At 37.1% G+C, this 15818-nt stretch overlaps 5 protein-coding genes across 7 annotated transcripts in view; 2 read left to right on the plus strand and 3 right to left on the minus strand.

Annotated features, from left to right (window-relative positions):
* Window positions 1-348: 348 nt before the first annotated feature.
* On the plus strand, window positions 349-1662 carry LOC105224696 (alcohol dehydrogenase 2). Its single transcript, XM_049459260.1, has 4 exons — window positions 349-683; window positions 750-977; window positions 1053-1226; window positions 1282-1662. Exons 1-4 carry the CDS (start codon window positions 591-593, stop codon window positions 1576-1578), a joined length of 792 nt encoding a protein of 263 aa, XP_049315217.1. The 5' UTR covers window positions 349-590; the 3' UTR covers window positions 1579-1662.
* Window positions 1572-3113, minus strand: LOC105224659 (probable tRNA N6-adenosine threonylcarbamoyltransferase). Its single transcript, XM_011202815.4, has 4 exons — window positions 2866-3113; window positions 2326-2805; window positions 2062-2270; window positions 1572-1999 (listed from the first exon to the last, which is right to left on the minus strand). The coding sequence occupies exons 1-4, from the start codon at window positions 2978-2980 to the stop codon at window positions 1757-1759; spliced, it is 1047 nt and encodes a 348-aa protein (XP_011201117.2). The 5' UTR covers window positions 2981-3113; the 3' UTR covers window positions 1572-1756.
* Window positions 3114-3193: 80 nt separating this feature from the next.
* LOC105224667 (protein TSSC4) lies at window positions 3194-4275 on the minus strand. The gene is made up of 2 exons (XM_011202824.4): window positions 3910-4275; window positions 3194-3839 (listed from the first exon to the last, which is right to left on the minus strand). The coding sequence occupies exons 1-2, from the start codon at window positions 4174-4176 to the stop codon at window positions 3408-3410; spliced, it is 699 nt and encodes a 232-aa protein (XP_011201126.2). The 5' UTR covers window positions 4177-4275; the 3' UTR covers window positions 3194-3407.
* Window positions 4276-4649: 374 nt separating this feature from the next.
* LOC125778999 (uncharacterized) lies at window positions 4650-6087 on the plus strand. The gene is made up of 2 exons (XM_049459269.1): window positions 4650-5821; window positions 5883-6087. The coding sequence occupies exons 1-2, from the start codon at window positions 5435-5437 to the stop codon at window positions 6033-6035; spliced, it is 540 nt and encodes a 179-aa protein (XP_049315226.1). The 5' UTR covers window positions 4650-5434; the 3' UTR covers window positions 6036-6087.
* A 3398-nt stretch (window positions 6088-9485) lies between these two features.
* LOC105224649 (uncharacterized) overlaps window positions 9486-15818 on the minus strand; it is a 40115-nt gene continuing 33782 nt past the window's right edge. For all 3 annotated transcript variants that reach the window (XM_049459250.1, XM_049459249.1, XM_049459248.1), the window contains exons 2-4: window positions 12590-13243; window positions 11873-12518; window positions 9486-11810 (exon numbers count right to left, since the gene is read on the minus strand). In XM_049459250.1, coding sequence (XP_049315207.1) covers window positions 11584-11810; window positions 11873-12518; window positions 12590-13006 — 1290 coding nt within the window. In that variant the 5' untranslated portion in view covers window positions 13007-13243 and the 3' untranslated portion in view covers window positions 9486-11583. The remainder of the gene's footprint in view (window positions 11811-11872; window positions 12519-12589; window positions 13244-15818) is intronic.

A 15818-nucleotide genomic window follows, 5' to 3' on the forward strand; every position in this document is an offset into this window, starting at 1 on the left:
GATGAAATGTCAAAGCATACTGCCTATGCATCTTTAGCTCCTAATAACCTAGTTTTACATAAAACGTTATTTTATGTGTTCTATTCATGTACACACATATGTACATATGTACATATGTATATATGAACATATGTATATACTTACATAGACTATATTAATGTTTGTATATATGTATGCATGTGTTGTAATCACTTACTTATAACAATTTACGAAACTTGTTGCATTTTATTTCGCAATCATGTATCAATATCAAATATCTTGGGGATCAATGTGTTAACCACTAAACCGATGTAAACGCCGCACTGAAGCGTTTTGGATTCGCGCGGTATATAAGTGATTAGAACAATATCGGAGGCTTTAGTATTAGCACTGACCGGCTGCTAAGTTCTAGCAAATAAATTCTCAAAGTGGATATTTTAAATACGCTGTGCAAATTTGTAACAGATCTAACGCCTGCTTCAACCAACAACAGCAATAGAAGCAACCGTGAAAATACTACGCAAACACACAAAAACTCTACCGCCAACAGCGATTCCAATAAATATCAGAAATTAGTTGAGTTTCATTCACTTGAGGACCTCAAATACAAAATGGCTTTCCGCGATAAAAACACTGTGATCACAGGTGGCGCCAGTGGCATTGGTTTGCAAGTGTGCAAGCAGCTACTGGCCAACGAGGCTTCGGTAAGTGAACAAATGTGATGCCTCACAAGCATTTACGGTTTAATAATATTTTGTTTCATTGCCTAGAAAGTCGCCATTATTGACATTCAAGACAACACAGAAGATATCTCCAAGTTGCGCGCAGCACATCCTTCACAAACCATTTTGCTGATCAAAATGGACGTGGCGAATAGACAAGGAATTGAGAAGACTTACGCAGAGCTTAAAAAAGCCTTTGGCTCGATTGATATTGTTGTGAATGTAGCTGGAATCTTTAACGACCAGGATGTGCAACGCACCATTTTAGTCAATTTGGTAATTATAAAAATAATGTTTTTAATTTTTACTATTTCAAGTAACGTCTTATTATTTGTTAACGCGAATTCATAGGGTGGTATCATCAATTCTTCACTCGCTGCGCTTAATGTGATGAGCAAGGAACATGGTGGCAATGGCGGCATTGTTGCTAATATGTCGTCTGTAGTTGGCTTGGATCCGATGTTTTTGCTGCCTGTATATGCTGCCACCAAAGCAGGAATAATCAATTTCACACGCTGTTTGGGTGTAGGTGTAATGTGATTTTAGACCAACTGGCTGAATATAACTGTCTTTTTTACAGACGGACATTTACTTGAATCGCACTGGCATCAAGTTCATTACAATTTGTCCGGGTGCCACCATTACCGATATGTTCACCAATTTCACGGAGAAGATCCTGTTCGCCGATATGGGTGATGAGTCATACCGAGTGCTGGACCGTCTCAATAAGCAAAGTGCCACTGATGTATCACGTTGCATACTCAGCGCTTTAGAAAAGGAGAAAAATGGCGAAGTGTACATAATCGAAGGCAAGCGACTATTCCCAATGGAAATGAAGAGTTATTGGCGTGGGATTGAAAGAGAGTTGAATGAATAAAATTAAACTTTATGTTGTATTACAATTCTACAATGTAGCAATGTTAACAAAGTTAGTGTCTTATTAAATTGTAAACAAAAATAATTATTTTTCGGAAAATTTATGTTCAACGAATTTATTAAAATTTTGTTTTGTCACTTTTAAAAACTGCATATATGTATATAACATAACATTTATGTTAATCATCACGCCAAGTAACCAGCACTTCATCTGTGCGATAACGTTGCGTAACAAACGAATCTTCGAAAGACATACGGGTGCCAGAACGAAACATTTCAGCGCCCGCATGTGCAATCATTAGTCCATTATCAATACAATAACGCTCGTCAATAGCGAATAACTTTCCACCGCGCTCCTCACACATAATGCGCATCATTTCTTGCAGACGCTCATTACATCCCACGCCGCCCACGATCAGCACCTTTTTATGAAATTTTTTAGCTACTAATGACAATTATTTGTATAGACTGAGAATTACAATACCTCATTCGATTCGCAGTGTGCCATTGCGCGTTCCGTAATTTCCACCAGCATTGCAAAAATAGTTTCTTGTAATGAATAGCAAAGATCCTCCTTCGTATACTCTGGCTCTTCGACAGTTATTTCTGCCTTTTTACGTTTATTGCGCCTTTTGCTAGGATCGGCTAGGTCTTCAATGTGTGAGAGAATGCCTGAGAAACTTACATCCATGCCTATGAAGACAAATTATGCAAATAACCATATATATAATTTTGATTTAGCAACTACCTTTGACAACGTATGGAAGTTTGATATAATTCTTTCCACACTTAGCTAACTGTTCGATATTATAACCCGGACTTGGATCATTAGATAGTTTAATAATACGCGCAAATCTGTCGAGGCAATTGCCAACGGCAATATCTATCGTTTCACCAAAAATACGATAACGTTTATTAGAATATGCAATCACTTGTGTATTGCCTCCACTCACATAGAGCACAATCGGATTCACGGCGCCTGTTATTAGACGTCCCATTTCTATGTGACCAATACAATGGTTTACTCCCAAAAGTGGTATTTCCCACAATAAAGATAGTGTTCGAGCTACTATAGCACCAATTAAAAGTGGAGGCGCCATGCCGGGACCCTTAGTATAACATATGACATCTAAGTCTTTTGGTTGAAGTTGTGATTCTTTCAGTGCTTGTTTTATAAGTTGATGAATGAAATCTCTATGGTGCGCGGCGGTTTCCTTGGGTAAAAATCCTGTGAAATTTGTATATTAAAAATTAACATTCATGGAACATATTATTTTCGTCTTACAACCTTCGCCCGGCGGTGTCACATAGGTACGCCGCACATTGGCTAAAACTTCTCCATCACGTATTATGCCCACGCCAATTTTATTTGCACTTCCTTCAATACCCAGTGCGCAAACCATTTTCTACTTTAATTTTCAACAAACTTATTGGGTTAAATTGGTTTTTTATTTATTTTAAGTTGTACAAATTTCAATGTTTATATGAGCACCTGCATAAAATTTGAAGTAAACAAACAGCTGTCATTTCACTAAATCAGCTGTTCATGAAGACATTTTACTAGTGTTGACAACTATCCAATTTTGCTTGCTATTGGTTTACAAAACCAATTATTTTAAATTATTTCATTAAGAATTTATAGACTAATTATAAGTAAAGAATGTGAAACTTTTGAATACAATATGTTGAATTATGGTTGCCCATTTATGTTGAAATGTTAGAGCATTTAAAAGAACATACATATATAACATAATATGTTTCACCTGTATTTTATGTTACTATTTCTAATATAGTATAAACTATGATGATAACTCAACATAAACTGGTTCTTCAAGCTATAATTTGGGTTAAAATTAAACCCTCCTCAGTATCTTCATCATCTTCTTGCAAGTGATCGAGCCTTAAAGTACCTGCCGCACGGGTTTGATTTTCCACGGACTTTACATGCTTTTTCTTTTTCGTATCTCTTTGTTGCCCAACAACATATTCCGGCATAACTACTCTTGACCCTTTTAGTCTTGGTTTGTCAACTTCAGCATCTTTAACTTCATCTTCCTCCTTATCTCTCATCTGCTTTCTTATTTTGCTAGATTTCTTGAATTCAATTTTGGCATTCGTTTCGAGACAAGTGCCTTCTTGTCGTTCTCGTGCTTCAAGTTGTTCATCCATTTGTTTTAAGAACTGGAATGCTGCAGCTGTGTTGGTATGATCTGAAATATCAACATCTGCCAGCGAGTATTTTGTCCACTTTTGTGGATTGACCTATTATTCAAAATTTGAGGTAAGTTGTAATGCATTCTTCATATAATACTGCATGCATGCAAATAATTACCTTAAAATCTGGTACTTTACGCGGTTTCAAGCATTTTGATAGCGGCATCTCAGGTTTCTTAAATATGCTTTCCTTTCCCCGCATTCGTGATAGACTTTTATCAGGAGAAGTTAGGTTCCTGTTCTTTCTTGGTGTGCCGCGGCGATACACCAGATCTAGTGTAGGGTTTGTAGACAGACTTTGATCTAAAGCTGTTCCAGATAATTCTTTACTTGCATTATCAAGACATGCAAATAGAGCATTCCGTTTTGCTTCGAAGTCTTCCATTTTTTATAATTTCTGTATCAATAATTACGTTTTTTTTTAATTTTGCATCTAAATTATTTACTTAATTCGCTCAAAGTTGTAGAACAAAACAAAATAAAACAAAATATATCAAAACATATGTGGTGTTGCCACGTTGTTTGCTGTATAGAACAGTGTTGCAAAATTTATATTGAGGAATTTCTGATATTCTACTCACCTTCGGGAATAGTGTTGCAGTACAGCTTGTAAACTGAAATATTGTTATAAACATTTAAAGAAAAATTTATAACATTTAAGGTTGAGAGTTGATAGTTTACGTGCATGTAATATTATTAAACTCAATGATGAATTAAGATAAAAAATGTTTGAAGTATTTTAGATGCTACTTGTATGTCAAATGCAGCATTTCAGAAACTACCTACCAATATAAACAAAAATTGACAACGATATAATTGTACGGCGGCTAGTGTATATTTTTCAGTAGACTAGCTTTAAGTAACACAATTTTATATTATCTAAGGCTACTAGTCTCAGTATACTTGGAAGAGCTGATATCATCGCAGATTAAGTACTTTGTGGTGATCGTCAGTTGTATTGAGAGTCGTATTTAAGGTAAATAGGAATTTAAAATTGCAAAGGAATGCAGCTGTTTACAAAGAGGAAGTTCAACTGTATTTCTATATCTAAGTACGAGTATATCGGATTAGTTTTAGGTTTTACAAACAGCCGTTAGGTGAACAAAAGTATCAAACTCTGTGTGATGTTGAGAGAGTATAAAATTGAATATTGGAATGCAAATGTGCAATTATTATTATTGACAACTTATTGTTCTAGTTTCCAGAAATTGTTCAGATACAATGGCATGATTTATAAACTCTTGGGTGTATTAGATAATTCAACAAACAAGGGTACAACTTCATCTTTCTGTACCAACGAAATAAGAGTTGTACAAGGGTGTGGAATCGTCGGTGCGAGGGAGAGGACCATTTAGAAAAATTTTGTCATGACTTTTGGAAAGCGTTACTGATCGATAATATGAGCCACATTTCAAAACCCTCTATTTATATTTCGCGCTTCAGCTGGCATACATACTTATTTAGATTAAACAATTTTCTCATTAAAATATGTAAGCAATTAAATTTGCTGTCGAAAATATAACAAGCAATTACCAAAACGAAAAACTATCATGCAAAAAATAAAATAATCACGACAAATGTTGGGAGTACTGAATTGTTACAATCACTAAGTTGCGCGCCTTGTGTCATATTGTTCTAATAAAATGAAATTGGGAACTTTTCCTGCAGTTATCACTGGATTCTATATACTTATTAAATTTACATCGGTTATTGCATATATAAAGTTTACGAATGTGAAGTGTGTGAACTACGATAAAAGCTTCTTGGAAATCCGACAATGCGAGCTTAAAGCTTTGGCCCGCAATAAAGTCGCATTTTTCCTTAATATTCACTTTTTACAATTGCCCATAAATAACATCAGCGGGAACTTGGACGTTTATAGAAAGGCGAATGGCTATCGTCCTTTCCTGTTTAATTATACAACAGATTTTTGTCAGTTTATGAAAAACAAGAAGCGAATACCTTTTGGCAAGATGCTAATGAATGTGTTTCAATTATATTCCAATGTAAACCACACTTGCCCCTACAACGTAAGATTTCGTGTGATAAAATATATTCGGGATATTTTACCATAAATCATTTCATTTCTAGCATGACTTTATCATCAAGAATTTTGTGCTCGAGACAGAACATCTTCAATCACTACCTGTGCCAACTGGTGAATACCTTATGCGATTTTTGGTCGAATTCTACAATGTTTTGAAATATAAGGTCGAGACATATATACAAATAGTAGAAGAATGAATAATTATTATGATTAGTTCTAACGTAATAATTTAAATACAAAATAAAGAGCAAGTTGTAAGTAATACAGATATATACTATATACATATATTGATATGTATGTCATACAAACTATAATGTTTTTGTTCGCCTAACGATTGTTCGTAAAACCTGAAATTAATCGAGATATGTATGTATAGAGTTTTATATACTATATATGTACATACATGTGTATAAATGACGAGGATGACGAGAAGCTTGTACCAGCGATAACTTGAGTGAAAATTGGAATAACGTGTTGAAACTTCGCTCGAGTAAAAATGGGCGAAATCAGACTACAACCACGCCTACTTCGTATGTAACACAATTTAAGTCCGAATCAAGCATATCTGCCTAGGTGGTCCAGCTATGAACTTAACTTTTCAAACCACAGATACCGAAGTGTCTATGGCTGTCTTTTTACCGAAAACACCTTTTATGAAACATCGGGCCTTTGTGTCAGACTAAGTGATTCTACGATCTATAAGTCAACCAGATACGTATACTATATATATGTATACATATAACTCATACACTGACCCATATATTCGGCATAAGGTTTGTTAGAAAAATGAATTCCTTATTTGTAGCATATGGAAATTGGTCGTGTCAATATTAATACGATTTTATCTATTCCAATCATATAGAAAAAAGTCAACCGGATGTTCGAAAATCCTGGAAATAGTTATATGGGGGTTAAGTCAAGTTTTCGGCCAAGTGTATGTATGTAATTTAGACACAAAGATATACTGTTATGAGTAAAACATGTTCTGTAATTTTCATTGAGATAACTCAAATATCCAGCATAAAGTCATCTGGAAAGTGAAAGAATCAAGTGGAATTTTCACAATGTGAGATAGGAATATTAAAAGAGTGTTACGTACTAAATTTAGTAGAAATCGGTGGTTCGGGTTCCGAGATATGAGATTTCGTTTAAAAGGTGGCAGAATAAATGGCTTCCTCATTAAACATTTACTTGAGACTTGAAGATTATTATATTAAATATAGAGTCTTTGAGAAGTTTAATATCATGGTGGACAAATTTTAAATTGACCTTCTAAAATCAAATCCTACTAAAATGAAAAAAATATATATATATAAATCTTAGACGTGCGGGTGACATACTTCATTGCCATGTACGAGGTTTGACAATTAAGTAATGAGACCGATTTTATTGCCGCGCTTGTGGTAAACCTGTGATCCTGAAATTCCCTTTCTCTTTTTCCGGCATCCCTCCCCTCTCCCTTCGTTCTAGCTTGTTTAGTTCGCCTGCTGCGTCAAGGTCACGAAAATGGAAAAACGAAATCAAGAGCAACGCGTCGCGCCCGAAAAAAGCTCGCATGAGCAAGTCGAAGGTGAAAACGATGATTATTGCCTTTTAGTAGCCGTGGAATCGTCCACAAAGAATTCTTTCCACCGGGGAAAACTGTGAATCAAGTATACTATTGCCAAGTACTCGAAAGATTGCGAAAACGAGTCAACAGGGTGCGCCCAGACATCGCTCGTAACTGGATCCTTCATCACGACAACGCGCCGTGCCACACCGCCCTCAGCGTGTCTCAGTATTTGGCCTCTAAAGAGATCGCCGTGTTGCAACAGCCGCCTTATTCGCCTGACATGTCACTCTGTGACTTTTTTTGTTTCCTGAAACAAAATCGGTGGTCAAAGGAACCCATTTTGAGTCGATTACAGACATCCAGGCGGCTGTAACGAGGGTACTCGCGAACATCCCAGTCGAAGCGTTCCAGAAATGTTACGAAGCAAGGAAAACGCGCTGGAAATCGCTGTATAGCTGCCCAAGGGGACTACTTTGAAGAGGATGACGGTTTTTATGGAATCAGTCTCATTACTTTATTGTCATACTCGTACAGTCATGGTAGTCAGTTCGTGTATTGAATAGAAAAATTTTAGATAACGAAACGATTTGGACCAAGTTTTGAGAATCTTTTGAGAAAGGGAGGTCATTAGTGGCACGACGTTGTCAGTATACAAAAAACCTTTGAATCAATAGCAGTCTGAATAGATGAATTGAAAGTTTTCCTCAGCTTTTTGTCTTCAATTTCGGAACGTTACAAGCAGCGTATCTGTCATATTCGATTCGTTTGCCAGATCGATCGATTATTTCGGAAGAATTACGCTGAGTGAATGAATCCCAATTATAAATTCAAATTTGCATACGGCTGCGATGAGTATCGTTGCTATTTCCGCTGTTTCCTTATTTTTCCAATTACTGATTTTTGTCAGAGCTTTGACGATCAACGATAATTTTGCGGAAAATTGGATAAGTACATCGTGCTCAACTATTTTTTCTAATCTGGTCGTAAGTTTGGGATACGGGTTCTTGAAATTTTAGAAACTTTTAATAAGAAATTAACCCACATTACTCAAATTTATGTAACATGTCCATATAAAAACTTTTCAAATCCGATCTAAACCCGCACATTTTCACCTTCACTTCAAATTTTAGTGCGTTTGCAAGTTTACATAAAAACCAATAAATCAGATTTTGAAAACAAGATTTGTTTAAGTGCCTGCATTGTCAAACATTACATTCCAACTGTTTTATCCCGTTAGCTTAAGTTTTAGGACCTATCCAGAATCGACCCTGACACACGCTTGACACTAACCACCTCTTTGCATGGCCTACTAACGTTATACAACTGACACTCCACTCCTTATGGTTCGACACCGTCGAAACAACACGTTCCTGGGCCTGCCGTTGGATGACCGAGATGTCAACTTATCTAATACTTACCATCCTAGCGGGGACTAAGTAATCGTTACAACAACAACGAACTAGTCGCTCTGTTTTTGAGATAACGAACTGAAATTTTACGTCCTTTGCTCTTCAGGTAGCTGCTAATTTGTAAAATGGTATAGATATTTTCTTTAAATATATACCCTGAAAGTTGCTTAGGTAAACTTATGTTAATATGGTTTCCACTTTTGACATTTCTGCATATTACAACAAGGAATGTGTAAAAAAAGGTGACTGGCTACTCAACTGCTTAAGATCAGTTTCACAGCTACAGCTGAAATTTAACATTTCAAATAGATTTGAACAGGCTTTGGTGTAATTAATCATTGTTGTTGTTGTTTTTGTTGTTGTAGCGACAGACAACATTCCTAAAGTAATTTGAAGAACGCTCCCAATTTGACTGTCCTGGACAAAATGGAAATCCTGGGTCCGTTCCGATTACGTAGGCGCATAGGAACGCGAGGAATGAATGCTAATCTATTCCGACTATACTCAAGTCTCTCTGATCTCTCCAATCCGCTCGTTCACTCATTATGTATATTGTGAATGGTGGTGTAGATAAGTAGTTGTTGTTGAAAAAATCTAGTAACATTTGTTCGCTCCTCTCCTCTCCTCTGCTCTCCTCTCCTCCCATCCTACTATCACGTATAAATTGAATATAATTGAAAAAAATGTTTATTCAAACGTTTGTGGTATATTTATTTGTGTATTTTTCTGTTAGTATTCAATTATGGTATATGTTACAAATTGTTCATTGATTGCATAATATTGCGCTTAATTTATGAGATTGACAGAAATGCAAGCAACTGAGTTGAAATTTTAAATACATAATCGTAATGGCATGATATTTATAGTGTGACTGTTTTATTTATGGCTGAGAAGCAACAATATGCTTTATTTATATTTAATAATATAATCTTATTTACTGTTTTCAAAAGTATTCGTACCAATTTCGTTATATATTTGTGGCGTTCTTATAATTACGCTATTTGTAGTCAGATCTACACTGGTTGTACACACGCTAAAATGTTGCTGATGATGATTGCTTGGTTGCGAAGCTTTAAAAAGTAACAAACGCTTCACACCTTAAATCCACTGCCTTCGTAAAAATATTTCCATTCGTTAAAATGACTTAAAACTTGCATAAATTTTTCTATAATTTAATAATAATGTATTTTGTGTATGAATATGAAAAAGTTTGCAACTCTCCAACTCCTTCTATCTCTCCCAGCATCTTCGTTTCAAATTAAAACACTCGTTTGATCGCCATTTTATGTTAAAATTGTATGCTGCATGATTATTAAAGCTAACTCTGTGTATTTTAATATGTTGTTATGTATGCGTGTATGCGTGTATGCATGTAGACGATGCGTGTATGTATTGTACTTAGATTTCTTTTCAATTAGGCTAATATTATTTGAACAAATTTTCTATAAACAAATTTGTATGGTTACATTGACTAGCAAATAACTTACTTAACATAACGTAAATTGGCATAAAATAATGGTCTACATAAAAATATACATATACAAGTATAATTAGGTCTATATAAGTACAATATTTAAATCTAAGTATATGTTAGTAATATGTCAGACATGGCAACGAACTTTCCAAGCACAATTGTTAGCTACAAACGATACGATTGCCTATAAATTTCTATAATATTCTTGCTCTGGAATATGTATGTATGTATGTTATGTATATACAATTATAGCGTTACTATTTATGTATGGATTTCGCTAGCAAATTCGCACGGCATCGGTATGTCAGTATAAAAACTTAATCTACACATTCTAGTTGGTTTGAAATATTTCCCTTTCTCATTCACATTTTCGTTCATATAACGCGGTACCCTCTATTTAAGTATATTATGCATAAGCAACAACATGGCTTATACTACTGAAAATACAACTCTATGACTGCTGCAAATACAACTTCTCATGCATCGTCATCCTAATTCGGTTATTTGAGTACGTAACTGTAACGATGCGTAAGTCTTTAGGGTTATGTTTGTTATAGTGCAATTAGTCGTAAACGTAAGAGCACCGTCGCTTTTTCTTTTCAAAGTAGGAAAAAAAAAATAAAAAGAAAATAAACAACGAGGCATTAAGCCGTTAGAAAAATAAAAATTAGCTCATTTTATGTCTGTTAAAGAGATAAAAGCTTGTAGAACTATAGATCCACTGCTATTACGCGAAGCGAAAATTGCTTCCCTTTTTTTTGAACTTCCGGGGTTTTTAATGACCTGCAAGTGGCACACACTTTTGCTGTGACGACAGCTCTGATGCTGCGGAATGCATTTTCTACCCCCTCACCCGCAAAAAAGAGTGTAAATTAATTTTATTTAATTTCGCTTCCTAAATTAAACTACTTTGAAAATGCACAGCTGGACAATTAACTAATTTTCAATTCGCTCACATGCCAACTAAGCTTCGATCATCCAAAGTTTACAGCTTTATCCCAGCATTAACTCTAACTATTTTACTTTAGCTAATTCGTACTTTTCGCCAACTCCTCCTGCAGCATATATACTCTAATTCTTACTTTTCGCCTTCCCTTCCTTCAGCGTCTATACTCGAACAAAGACAGTGCCTCACATTGAGGTACTATTTCTGAGCTTGAATGTGCGCCGCTCTCTTAACCAATTGCACTATGGAGTAGTGGAAAATTCAAATTGTACAAAACGTGAGAGCAGTTGGTTATGTGCTTATGCGTATATCTCAATATTCAAATGCTTGTTAGTCCACTAGGTTGTAACTTAACTACGGTATTTTAGTCGAAAATGCATGCGAATACTGCCAAGCAGTTCATGCCGAAATTACTCCAGCAACCGTCTTCGCCGGATGCACCCTTTTCGGCGCGTCGCATTTTCTTCGGATAGTTCTTCGGGTTGGTGCGATCGCTAAGGTGTATTGGCATTTTTGGGAATTCGGGACGTGGCGTTCGAAACTTCTCCAGCAATTGACTCTGCTCTGGTGTCAGATTCTTTAGCTTTTTACCTAAATAAATAATAAATATAGAACTTTACTTGTAAAAAGCTGGTAATAATTTTTTTAACTACCTTCGATGGCATCACTCACGAGCGAAACTTCCACCGGATCCAGCAGTTCGACGCGATCACATGCTTTGCGAAATTCATTGATATTCATGAGTAAATAACGTGGCGCGTAGCATAGCGGCCCGAGCACACGTCGTCTGTTCTCGGCCGTTGCGTCGAGCTTTTTGCGTTGACACTCGGCCACACTCCAGTCCGCCAGACAATTGAAGAGCACAAGCTCGGAACTTAGTTGTAGCGCCTCACGTTTCGCTATCATTTCGAGTTCCTCAAAGCGTAATTCGTTGATTTGCTGTTTGGTCAACACCAATTGGGCGTGCATGTCGATCAGCTGTAGCGAGTTGTTGAGCAAAGCCATGCCGAATTCCTCTGCTGTAAAGGGATTGGGATGTGGACTTGATTCAGCGCCCGCATTCGCATTGTCGCCCGCACCAGCAGCAGCGGTGCCGCCACCAGCATTGGCGTTTGTTTGTGGGTTTGTTGTTTTACGTTTTGCCTTCTTGTTGGCAGCACTATCCTGTGTTGTAATTACAGCACCCAATTGGTGTTGGTTTGGCACTGAAATGCTTTGGTAGAACCACAGCGAACGAAAGATGTCGATCACCACTGCGCTCGTCAATTGCAGGTCCAGTTCACGTATGCAGTGTATTACCTGTTAGAGACAAAACAACGAAAAAATTTATCTGCTTCCCACGTGGCCTGTGAATGTTTGCATTTACTCACCAAATCGGGACAATTGAAGCGATCGGCCAACTCCAGTATTTTCAGTATATGCAAATGGTCGCGATACCGCACGAATTTCGTCTCTAAAAACCGTATGACCAATTCGAAGTCGTTCTTGTCCACATTGGATATTTGAAAGTGATTATCGCCCTTGCGACCGCTATTTGGACCAGCTCGTATCAGCTTCGCCAACTCAACACTGTTTTCCAGCACTGCCTTGCGTTCGCAGCGTATCATGTAGCGATCGTCGCCATTCACAACGATGAAATCGATGTAGGGACTTGGTATGACAGGCACAACAGTGGAGACGTTTGTGTGGCCGTGCATTAGGAAAGCGGGTGGTGCTGTGGGGGTGACCATGGTTTGGTTGCCAGCTACGTTATGACCGTCAGAGGCCAAACCAAATGGCAATACCATTTCAACACACGGCCGCTAAGTGGAGACCGAAAAGTGCTGCTGCGCCGTTGAAAGATTGGAACAAAACCTCCGTTGCGTCAAAAGTTTTCCTTCTGAATTCCCCTGAGCTATCTCAGTAATAGTAAGCGTTGGTTTCAAGGTGGAAGTGCTCGAAATAATACTTGTAGGCTGTAATCCTGAAGCAAAACTTATTTGGAAGTGAAGGCAGTGTTTGTTCACATAATTCAAGGTGATATTCTGCAAATAAATCAAACAGATGTACAGATTATAGTAAAATAAGTAAATAAAATATTATTATTATTCAATCTAAAATATTAGTTGTATTTGATTTGTCATAAGGTTGAGAGTGTCGAATCGAACTCATAATTGACATAAATGATTGAGAATGAATGATTAAAACGTGAAATTTTTGGCGTTTTACGTCTTAAGACGTGAATGGAGAAGTGGTTTAATAGAGAGGGAGAATTAAGAGACTGAGATAGTCTATTCCGACTGCGGAGTAGGTACGGGGGTATACTCTTAGGATGTCTCTCTCCATCTGTCTATTAAACTCAGCCAGCATTTTCCAAGGGGAACTACTAAGTAAATATACAATAGCGAAGGCTATAAGAGTGTACAGTTGCTGACATATCCCGATTATATTGATATCATTGGCCTTAACAACGGCGCCATTAGTTATGCTTTTTCCAGAGTGGATAAGGAAGAGGAACCAATGGGTCTGATTGCGAACAAGGGCAAGACGAAATATCTCCTTCATCAAACAAACAGTCGTCGGACTTGCGATTTGGCTCCAACGTCACTGTTGACAATCATAACTTCGAAGATGTAGATAATTTCGACTATCTTGGAACCAGTCACCAACAAACAAAATGTCAGCTTCCAACTAACTCTTGCCAACAGGTGCTACTTCAGACTGAGTAGGCAAGTAAAGTCCTCTCTCAACGAACAAAGACCAAACTCTATGAGTCACTCAATATTCCCGTCCAGCTATCTGGTGTAGAGGCATGGATGATGACAACATTTGATCAGTCGACGTGACGGATTTTCGAGAGAAAGTTTGTGAGGAAGATTTATGACGACGTTGACATAGTTCAGCGATTTAAGAGACAGCGGCTATCATGACATCCGAGTGTATGAAAACACTTCAGCTCTGAGAGTGTTTGACGTTGTACACGTCGAGGTAGAGAAAGACCTGCACTCCATTGGAAAGACCAAGTGGAGAAGAAATTGGCTACACTTGAAATCTCTAATTGGCGCCAAACAGCAAAAGAAAGAAAATAAAGAAGAAGATAGAGAAAACCTGAGAACTACTACTGAATAACTACGCTAGCTTACAGAAAACATACAATTAGCCAGGCGTCATTGCTAGCCTAGTCGTTGCAAAAAATAAATTTCAGCGTGGACAGTAAAGGCCTAACTATAATGTGAATAAGCTAGCTTAAGCCAGCGTAAGCAACTGTCCGAATACACACAAATTGTATGTTGCAACTAACGGGTGATTTTTTTGAGGTTAGGATTTTCATGCATTAGTATTTGACAGATCACGTGGGATTTCAGACATGGTGTCAAAGAGAAAGATGCTCAGTATGCTTTGACATTTCATCATGAATAGACTTACTAACGAGCAACGCTTGCAAATCATTGAATTTTATTACCAAAATCAGTGTTCGGTTCGAAATGTGTTTTATCGACAAATTTTGTTCAGCGATGAGGCTCATTTCTGGTTGAATGGCTACGTAAATAAGCAAAATTGCCGCATTTGGGGTGAAGAGCAACCAGAAGCCGTTCAAGAACTGCCCATGCATCCCGAAAAATGCACTGTTTGGTGTGGTTTGTACGCTGGTGGAATCATTGGACCGTATTTTTTCAAAGATGCTGTTGGACGCAACGTTACGGTGAATGGCGATCGCTATCGTTCGATGCTAACAAACTTTTTGTTGCCAAAAATGGAAGAACTGAACTTGGTTGACATGTGGTTTCAACAAGATGGCGCTACATGCCACACAGCTCGCGATTCTATGGCCATTTTGAGGGAAAACTTCGGACAACAATTCATCTCAAGAAATGGACCCGTAAGTTGGCCACCAAGATCATGCGATTTAACGCCTTTAGACTATTTTTTGTGGGGCTACGTCAAGTCTAAAGTCTACAGAAATAAGCCAGCAACTATTCCAGCTTTGGAAGACAACATTTCCGAAGAAATTCGGGCTATTCCGGTCGAAATGCTCGAAAAAGTTGCCCAAAATTGGACTTTCCGAATGGACCACCTAAGACGCAGCCGCGGTCAACATTTAAATGAAATTATCTTCAAAAAGTAAATGTCATGAACCAATCTAACGTTTCAAATAAAGAACCGATGAGATTTTGCAAATTTTATGCGTTTTTTTTTAAAAAAAAGTTATCAAGCTCTTAAAAAATCACCCTTTATAATGTGATTAACATCAAGTTTCGTTAAGTTTTGTCAAACGTCATTTGCTTAAGCAAAATGCGAAACTGATCGCATGTTCCGTACGGAATCAGCTGTTTTCGCTTTTTGTCAACAGATACATCATTTTGAATTTGAAGATGTAGGACGGCGAATATTTTATACAAAGTTTAGTCGAAAATACTGAAAAAAGAAATGTTTTTACGACAAAAAAGATGCATTTTATTTCCATCGCGTGTATATAAAAAAAAATATGTGGTCAATCCCCTTCATTTCTAGGAATCGTACAACAAAACCATCCTACCTCTCTTCCTGTTTATTTCCCTCACTGAACATGACCGAACTCTTCTTTTTAATTTCACTAATTTTTGTTAATATGCATATTCC

Source organism: Bactrocera dorsalis, chromosome 5, assembly GCF_023373825.1.
Source record: "Bactrocera dorsalis isolate Fly_Bdor chromosome 5, ASM2337382v1, whole genome shotgun sequence".
Taxonomy (NCBI): Eukaryota; Metazoa; Arthropoda; class Insecta; order Diptera; family Tephritidae; genus Bactrocera; species Bactrocera dorsalis.

Excerpts from the sequence above, each read along its gene's own strand:
- LOC105224667 (XM_011202824.4), bottom strand. The coding sequence starts at position 4,176 with ATGGAAGACTTCGAAGCAAAACGGAATGCTCTATTTGCATGTCTTGAT. Across the intron at positions 3,840-3,909 it reads GTAAAGTACCAGATTTTAAG|GTCAATCCACAAAAGTGGAC; the intron begins GTAATTATTTGC and ends TTTGAATAATAG.
- LOC105224659 (XM_011202815.4), bottom strand. The coding sequence starts at position 2,980 with ATGGTTTGCGCACTGGGTATTGAAGGAAGTGCAAATAAAATTGGCGTG. Across the intron at positions 2,271-2,325 it reads ACTTCCATACGTTGTCAAAG|GCATGGATGTAAGTTTCTCA; the intron begins GTAGTTGCTAAA and ends TTGTCTTCATAG. Across the intron at positions 2,000-2,061 it reads CACACTGCGAATCGAATGAG|GTGCTGATCGTGGGCGGCGT; the intron begins GTATTGTAATTC and ends TTTCATAAAAAG.
- LOC125778999 (XM_049459269.1), top strand. The coding sequence starts at position 5,435 with ATGAAATTGGGAACTTTTCCTGCAGTTATCACTGGATTCTATATACTT. Across the intron at positions 5,822-5,882 it reads ACCACACTTGCCCCTACAAC|CATGACTTTATCATCAAGAA; the intron begins GTAAGATTTCGT and ends TTTCATTTCTAG.
- LOC105224696 (XM_049459260.1), top strand. The coding sequence starts at position 591 with ATGGCTTTCCGCGATAAAAACACTGTGATCACAGGTGGCGCCAGTGGC. Across the intron at positions 684-749 it reads TACTGGCCAACGAGGCTTCG|AAAGTCGCCATTATTGACAT; the intron begins GTAAGTGAACAA and ends TTCATTGCCTAG. Across the intron at positions 978-1,052 it reads GCACCATTTTAGTCAATTTG|GGTGGTATCATCAATTCTTC; the intron begins GTAATTATAAAA and ends GCGAATTCATAG.